The following is an 8,300-nucleotide window of genomic DNA, read 5'->3' on the forward strand; positions in this document are numbered from 1 at the left end:
TCCAAGACCTCAAGCTGAGCCACAAATCTTCTCAAAACCCGATTAGGAGTTACTGTTTAAAAATAAGGGTTACCCATTTACAATATTTTGCTCTGATGCTCACAAGTCTTTAAAATCCTGCTTCTGTTTGCAGATATAGTATTGATGTGTAAGGGATTGAAAGCTATCATGGATTGGTGGGAATGTGGGATAACCATATTAGCCATCAAGGCCAGAATGCCCAAAACCAATGTCTATCTGTGTTAAATTATTTCAGCTCAGCCTTAATATGTTGGGGGAAAGGTGTGCATGGTAAGTGTATGTGTTGGAGAGCCAATCACTACAAGTTAATGCAAATACAAAAATGCTGGAAAAACTCAGCAGATCTGACAGCATCTGTGGAGAGAGAAACAGAAATAAAATCTGATAGGGATTCTTCAGGACTTCTGCATTTGCTTACCACATACTAATGGTTGGATAAAGTGCTCCCCAACCCTCCTTGTCTGTCTGTATTTGCCTCTGTTTTGCTTTTTCTATCCACCTGTTCAGAGATATTATGACATCTGTTTAGCAGGTGGGATTTGAACCTGTTGGCTCAGAGGCAGAGCCCCCAATCATCATTTCTGTGCTGGGTCAAAGGACATATTTGGTTAACAATGTTGGAAGATGCAACCGTGCTCTTGAGTTTAACGAGAGGCGCTTGCCTTAACAAGGTCTAGTTTATTCCATGATTACAAAAGGTAGTAGTTTGATTGGCTAATGAGACTTAGCTGTTATGTTCATACACAGACACTGATGACACATATGCATGTCTCCATCAGAATCTCGAGTTATTCTTTATTCCCCACCACGGATTACCTGACATCATTTAGATTGGGTGGAGCTTAATGCACTCTTCAATATTAATCCTTTCATAGCGATTATCTTGCACAATGGACAAGATGAGAGGCTTTAATGTTCTGTGTTCAACATTTATATGGGCTTGTATGTGAAGAATAGCTGAAAAGGGTCTTTAGGCATTTAATTGCACTAGTATGATTGAGCACCTTCGAGAGATTTGAGAAATTTAAAGGGGGAAGAAAACATGAACAACTTAAAGGCATATAACAACTTAAAAGATGAAATGGGAAACAGAGGATGGAGGAGATAATATTCAATAATACCTGCCTCAAGTGTTTTTTAATTCTGTAGGCTGAATGGGAAGCTTTGGAAATAACGGATCATCAGTGGGCCTTAGAAGAGGTTGAAGAGGAACTCATGGCCAAGGATCTTAATTTTGAAGGGATGTTCAGCAAAGAGATTGAGACGTCGATGTTCTGAAGCATCTTAACCAGTGGCCTCCAATCGTAACCTCCAGCTTCCATAACTTGTGTTTGTAGTAAGACTGACATTTCTGCTGAAGTCTTAAAAAAATCACTTGAAAGCATTAGAATCACTTGTCGTCGCTTCAAGTTACACAAGCCACTAATTTGATACTTTACTGTGAATTTGGAAGTTCCGTGTAAATCGGGGTCTTGTATGGATACTAGACTAAAACAGATTGTGTCATTTGTTCTAACACTTGTTGGAATTGACTCTCATTCAATCCATAAAGATGCAAGTTATTTAGAAGCCCTTAGTGTCTTTGACCAAATGTACTGAATTCACTTTGTTTATAAAAGTATAAAGCATAATTTTCTCATGGATGTAAGTGTGTTTCTTTAGGATAACATCTGTTGCAGTATGTTCTATTAGGTTAGTCCTGCATTGGTTCTGAGTTTAGAAATGAACTCTATTTTATGTGTTTGTATGTTGGCAGCTGTCAAGTTATTTTTTTTCCCCTCTATTATTGATGCTATAGGAATTGGAGTAAGTAACTCAATTTGAGGTTTTTCACTAAATTGGGCATTGATATCTTGGTTGCTGTAATGAAAAATTACAAGTGTAGGTCACATAATACAAATTTGGCTCTTTTAAGTTGATTTGAAGCTATATTTGTGTCTGGGCGTAAAAAGCCCCAGTTAATCCAGCATAGCCAGTTTTTATTTTAAAAGATCAACTAAGGATTTCTTCAAAGCTGAGTTTGGCTTTGCAAACTCATGGAAATTGTGTTATCACAAGAAATGGAACTCATGAAATTAAACTGATAAAATACATTCTTCATCAATTTAATTGTACATCACCTTCAGATTCCTGTAACTTTACATCTCACTGCCACCATAGAATGGTAACCCTTAGATGACTGTTGACTGTCATCACGTGTAAAAGGAAATCAATATTTGACCTTCAAATTTTGAAATAATGCTTGTTATATTCCAAAATGCCATAGTTTTGTTTCAGCAATGTAATCACACTGAGATTCTGGGTTAGGTTTTAGAGGCCATCCTCATACTGGGAAACAATGCAAATGGAACTCTAAATTAGGGCACCATGCTATCAGAAGTATGCTCATCCACAGCCTACCCAGCTGCAATTTTTACAAGCAGTAAGGGAGTGTCGGGTGATTCACCTGTCCCAACCCATTTGAGGCTCTTCAGTGATCAATTAATAGCCTCATCCCATCATCACACAGATTTAATTAGCAGCGAGAGAGGCTGGCACACAACATAAAGCCTGGCTAGTCAAAATGTGGGTTGGCTTTTGCCATGCTGTCTGGCAGCTCGAATTGGAGGCTCCTTCACACAGTTTTAGCTCACTATGTTCACCCCCTACCTCCCTTCATTCTCCCAGGCTTCCCTAAATGATCAGGTCCTTCGCTGAACACTAATTTCTCAGTCTACTTGCAACACCAGCAATGGCCATCATTGCTGCTGACATTGCCTGAGTGCAGAGCTTCAGCTTCCAACTGGCCAGTAGTTCTGAAGCATGATTCCTTACTCATTATAAAAGGTTATTGATTGTTTGGAAAATTAAAGTGTGATGAAACAGATAAGAAGAGGCGACCTCATGCCCAATGTCTTAGCACAGAATTGTAGGGACCCCCCATCTTTGCTGTGTAATTCAGCCCCATGTTTCAGTAGTTTAAAATATTCAGTTTTAGCCATAACAGTACGAAGTTCCTTCATTTAGTATATGTATTTTTTCTAACACATGAAATCACCATCCCTGCTAGGTTTAGATGGAGAGAAATTTGGTTGATGCCCCTTCAACCTTCCATCCTGCTGTAATCTGACAATTAAATAATTGGTAAGGTGTACATATCTGCAAAGTCCCAAGTTAAATTTCGAGCTTTGCAATTAACTGATTTGCACCATGGTGGCCATGAGAAGCCTTCACTTGGTCTCCACTTACTTTGTCTGAGAGGGGGGAAATCACCCAGGGTTTCTATTTTTGACTACTACGTGGATGGGCTTGAGCAGACTGGTGTTGCATCCTACTGTACAATAGCACATTATATACACTATCAAAGTTTTTATGTCAACAGTGAGAAAATAATTCTATGAGAAATGGAAAAAGAATTAGTGATGTTGACATTTTTTGACTTCAGAAGTTATTCAGCAGTTTCTAAGATTGTAGTTCTGATTGTGGGGAAGCCCTGAGCAGTAGGAATGTATTTGAATTAAGGTGTCAAATTCATACCCATTTTTTTCATGCTTTAGCTTTCCAATTGCTCAGATCTGGGAATGAGTTATCCCTGGACCAAATCATAAAAGTGACATTCTCGTTGAATATTTGTCACAATTTAAATGAATCCGTCTTTCTTTTGTGTGTCTAAAAACTTTGATTTGTAATCAGTTTCTCCTTCCTGGAGTGATTTCTGGCGTGCCTCAGGCAGAAGCTCACTTGAAAGTAGAGGTTTGCGTTTTTGCTTTGGTACGGCCCCCAGTAAACATTGAACTTAGCCTTTCATTTTGATTAACTATTATCTGCCTTCCCTGCTTTCCTGATGGAGATGACTTACCAAATAAACCATATATGGTCTTGGAGATGCAGTTAGCTCTTGTACATATTCTTGACTTTCAAGCCTAGTATGACAAACATTTTGATAACTGGCGAAAGCAAAGTTGAGCTGAACCCCTTTACTTTCCACCATCCATCCAGTTTGTCAAGATCTTCACATAATGCAAATCATGCTTCAACACCACCTTTCTTAAGCCGGCAATTTAACAAAGGCGTAATTATGCTTTGCAGCTCCTGATTGGCACCTGACAATGTTCCTGTAGTCTGAGAGACCAAGGCAACCTTTGTAGGCCACGTTATTTTAAAAGATCAGCTTGATTTTATAAATTAATTGCATGCTTTTTTCAGATTTATTGGCTGTCATAAATTAAAGTCCCATGCTTTTGTTCGTTGCTACAATATACATTAGTAATGCTGTGATTGATGCAATTGCTAGCAAGATGCACAGTTATGTACTAATGTTCCATTTGAAATCTCCTTCAGTTTGTATAGTATCTAAATTTGAATAACCTCTTACTGTAGCTGAGTTACTCATGTATACCTTGTGCAGTTCTGTAAATCAAAATTATTTTGTACTGTCAATATCTACTTGCCTACCCTGTCCCGTGGAAATTTCATAAGAGGCATGCAAAAAAGCACCACGTGATCACCTTCTGAACAGGTAGGTCAAAAAATGGGATGGTAATTGCTTTTTCATCGGAAGCAGTGTTTACTGGCTTTCTGTGATCTTTCTGAACAACTAATATGTGTGTGTGTCTGTCTGTGTCTCTTTTTCTCTCTCTCTCTTCTCTTTCGCCTCTCCCTCCCTCTCTCCCTCTCCCTCTCCCTCTCCGATCTCTGATCTGGCAGTTAGGTGATGAGCAAGACTAGTATAAAGAATTCCTCTACAGTGAAAGATATTAGAACTGAAAACAGCTCATAAGCATTGTAACTTCCAAACTGACTTTCACTTGCTTAATTAAAGTCTTGTCCACTGTTGCTGGCTATCTGATCTGCATTTCTTTCTCACTGCTGTCAGTAATGAAATATGGAGTTTTGGTCCTCTGCTTTTTGTTCAACATCTTTTGCACTCACATCATGTTTTTACTGCTCTATTTTAATAGCTTCCAAAGATGATATAATCAAATGATTAATTTGGAATCTGTAGTTTTAAATAAAACTGAAATATTCACCACTGTCCTATACCAGTAGTTCCATGCCATGACATTTAGTTATCTGTGGTTAAATTGTGAAATTCATTGTCTTGTCTCAGTTTAGTGTTTTAGTTTCATGTGAGCTTTGACCATGTGAAAATATGTTTGTTGCCGATTTCATTCCAGGAAAGGGGAAAAAGGAGTCATCTTCAAACTGGTCAAAACTTGCTTTTATTTTCAGTGTTTTACACTGGTTTTAAGTCCACTTGAATAGTTTTTAATGTAAAGTTCGATATTTATTATTAAGGTTGTTATTGAGGTCTAACAATGAGTCATATGCTTTGTTTTATGAGTAACAGCAGATGCATGTGGCAAAATACCTTTCTTGTTTGCAACAAAAGTATCTTGGCTTCCAAAAAATGACTGGCTTGCAGTTTTCTGAAACTACTTTTAAGTCCCTGCACGATTTCTGGGGATGTAATTGATGCCTTAGTAACAACTAGATAAAAGGTTGGTACTACAGATCCCAGAGATTACAATCGTTAAATTTGCTTTCTGTATTCATACACATTTCTTTTTTTTGCAAGAATAAATATCAGTACTAATGAGCTCCAGTGGCAGTGACCTGAGCAGTCATGCAACCACATTGTAGTTTCTGCTTGAGCTTTAAACACATTAAGCTTTTAACATATATTTTGCATAGCTAATCAATGGACTAGCTATTGTTTTTGTTGCTAATTTATGTTATCTTAAATAATTAAGATTGTAAGATAACCTTCAGTAGTTTTTATGAAGTGGGAATGCATGTGAATGTCATCTCTGGGGTTATTTGTTGAATTCATTTCCATCCTCCGAAATTTGTCAATTGGAGGAATTCTATCATTTTATCTTTATCTGGTGTTCATTCCATTATCTTATTTAAAAATAATCAATCAAGGACTCTGTTGTGGTGCAGAGATAGAGTCCATACTCTTGGATTGAGGGGCCAAGGTTCAAGCCCCTCCTCCTGAAATGTGTAATAACATCTGAAAACAGGTTATTAGAAAAATAGTTGAAATAACAAAACATCAGTGAAGGGCCATCTTGTGGCAAAGTGATAGTGTCCCTCCTCCAAGTCCAGGAGTCCCACCTGCTCCAAAGGTGTGTTACAATGTCTGTGAATAAGTTGTTTACAAAAATAGGTTAAAATTTTCAAAAATTAATGCATGTGGACCTTCCTCCAGTCTAACTCTGATTAAATCCAGAGTAGTGAATCAAACTGAACATTCTTAGGATCTGGAAGGAATTTGTTAGTGGTTAAATATAAATTTTAAACTCATCCATGTGAATGTTTTCTCAAGTTTGAAGGTAGAAGTGGTGACTTAATCTGCTCAAGTGCAGATAAACAGTATATTTGTGACCAATTAAGAATGGCCAGAAAAGCAGTGTACAAGAGGACAGCTAGTGTACCTTAGCAAACGTCAGCACCTTCAAAAGAGGGGAAGGTTTTTGATTGTGTACAGACCTGTTACTTAAGCACACTCCAGTTTTCTCTGTCTAAGATGTGCTTTTGGTGTGAAAAAGCAATTGCTGTTACAATAGCTAATTGACAAGATTTTCAATGATGACAAGAACACCCTGCTTTGCAAATATATTGTTAAGCTTACATATGCTTTACAAAAGGCCTTCATAAACATAGAAGATGTGAAAATCTGTAAAAACTAGATGGTTGAATGTGCAATGTGATGAATGTAACTGATCCTTCTATGAACTGCTGATATTATTCATTTTCTGGTTTGCAACTAAAAAATGTCATTTTTATATAACTCGAGGGAAAAAAACGCTCATTTAAGAATCCTGTTCTTGGATACTGTTATTTTGCAGACAAAAATGAACAGTTTTGTATGACATCTTATTTTCAATATCTACGTTTAATAAAGGTTTTGAGTAAGAACACTAAGTGTAGCACAATTACTTGTGATGTCAAGATGAGAAGTTATGTAGGTTTTATTGTCTGAGAGCAAGAAACATTCCCTTGAGCCTATCAAATCTGTGCCGGTCAGGCACCTAGCTATCCTAATCCCAATTTCCAGCACTTGGCCCATAGCCTTGTATGTTTTGACATCACAGTGTACACATAAATGCTATTAAAATGTTATGAGGGTTTCTGCCTCTACCTCCCTTCAGACCAGTAAATAGTTTAAATAACAAAAGTCATGTGGCACAGTGATAGTGTCCCTGCTCCAGGTCCAGTAAGCCTGGGTCCAAGTCCCACCTGCTCCAGAGGTGTATTCACAGAGATTCCCTCGGTGAATATTTTTTCCACACCCCTCTAAACCTCCAGCCCCTTAATTTAAATCTATGCCCCTGGTCATTGATCCCTCTAACAAGAGAAAAAGTTCCTTCCTCTGACTATCCTATCTAAATATCCCTCTTAATTTTGTACATCTCAATCATGTTCCCCCACCCAAGTTTCTGTAAAATTGGTACATGTTTAAACATACAAAGATTGTAGTATTTGCATTATGCATCATGTTAGTTTACTGGCAGTCTTTTGTTAAATCAAAGTTGTGGATATGCTGATGGGAGTCGGCTCAATCCTGGCCTCGCATATATATCCACATGTTGAAAACCAGCTGAGGTAAGTAGATGAGTCCTTGATAGTCCCTTGGGAGCATAATGCTATTAGTTTTTTTTTAGTGGTTTGTGTTTACTCCGATATCAGAGTTAAAGGGATCATGCCAATGTGTTTATTAGGAAATATCCACAATTCTAGGCATCTGAACTTTAGAGAAAATTCTCCACAGTCCATTGTCAACAACTAAATGCTTTTCTCAAGTTGACAAACATCACTCTGGATTCTGGTGTTCTGCTCTATACTTTTCCTAAATGTCAAGTGTGGTGCTGGAAAAGCACAGCAGGTCAGGCAGCATCCGAGGAGCAGGAGAATCAACGTTGCGGGCATAAGCCCTTCATCAGACTCTACCCTCATCCCTGATGAAGGGCTTATGCCTGCAAAGGCGATTCTCCTGCTCCTCAGATGCTGACTGACCTGCTGTGCTTTTCCAGCACCACACTCTCAACTCTGATCTCCAGTATCTGAGATCTGGAACTAAAGCAAAGTATTGGAGAAACTCAGCAGGTCTGGCAGCATTTGTGGGGAGAAAGCAGAGTTAGCGTTTTGATTCCAGTGGCTCTTCATCAGAGCTTAGTGATGAAGACCTTGATGTTTTGTTATAAATCTGAAAATCACATCAGTTTTCTGAGATTTGTTTTGTAATAGTTAAGATTTAGTTATGTTAACTGCTGCTATGACAAAAGATTTGATGT

General features: G+C 38.0%; 1 protein-coding gene across 1 annotated transcript in view; it reads left to right on the forward strand.

Annotated features, from left to right (window-relative positions):
• Positions 1 to 3,890, forward strand: part of emc3 (ER membrane protein complex subunit 3) — a 29,082-nt gene extending 25,192 nt beyond the window's left edge. Inside the window, exon 8 of the mRNA XM_072581878.1 lies at positions 1,171 to 3,890. Coding sequence (XP_072437979.1) covers positions 1,171 to 1,299 — 129 coding nt within the window. The 3' untranslated portion in view covers positions 1,300 to 3,890. The remainder of the gene's footprint in view (positions 1 to 1,170) is intronic.
• Positions 3,891 to 8,300: the final 4,410 nt, after the last annotated feature.

This window comes from Chiloscyllium punctatum, chromosome 12 (assembly GCF_047496795.1).
Source record: "Chiloscyllium punctatum isolate Juve2018m chromosome 12, sChiPun1.3, whole genome shotgun sequence".
Lineage (NCBI taxonomy): Eukaryota > Metazoa > Chordata > Chondrichthyes > Orectolobiformes > Hemiscylliidae > Chiloscyllium > Chiloscyllium punctatum.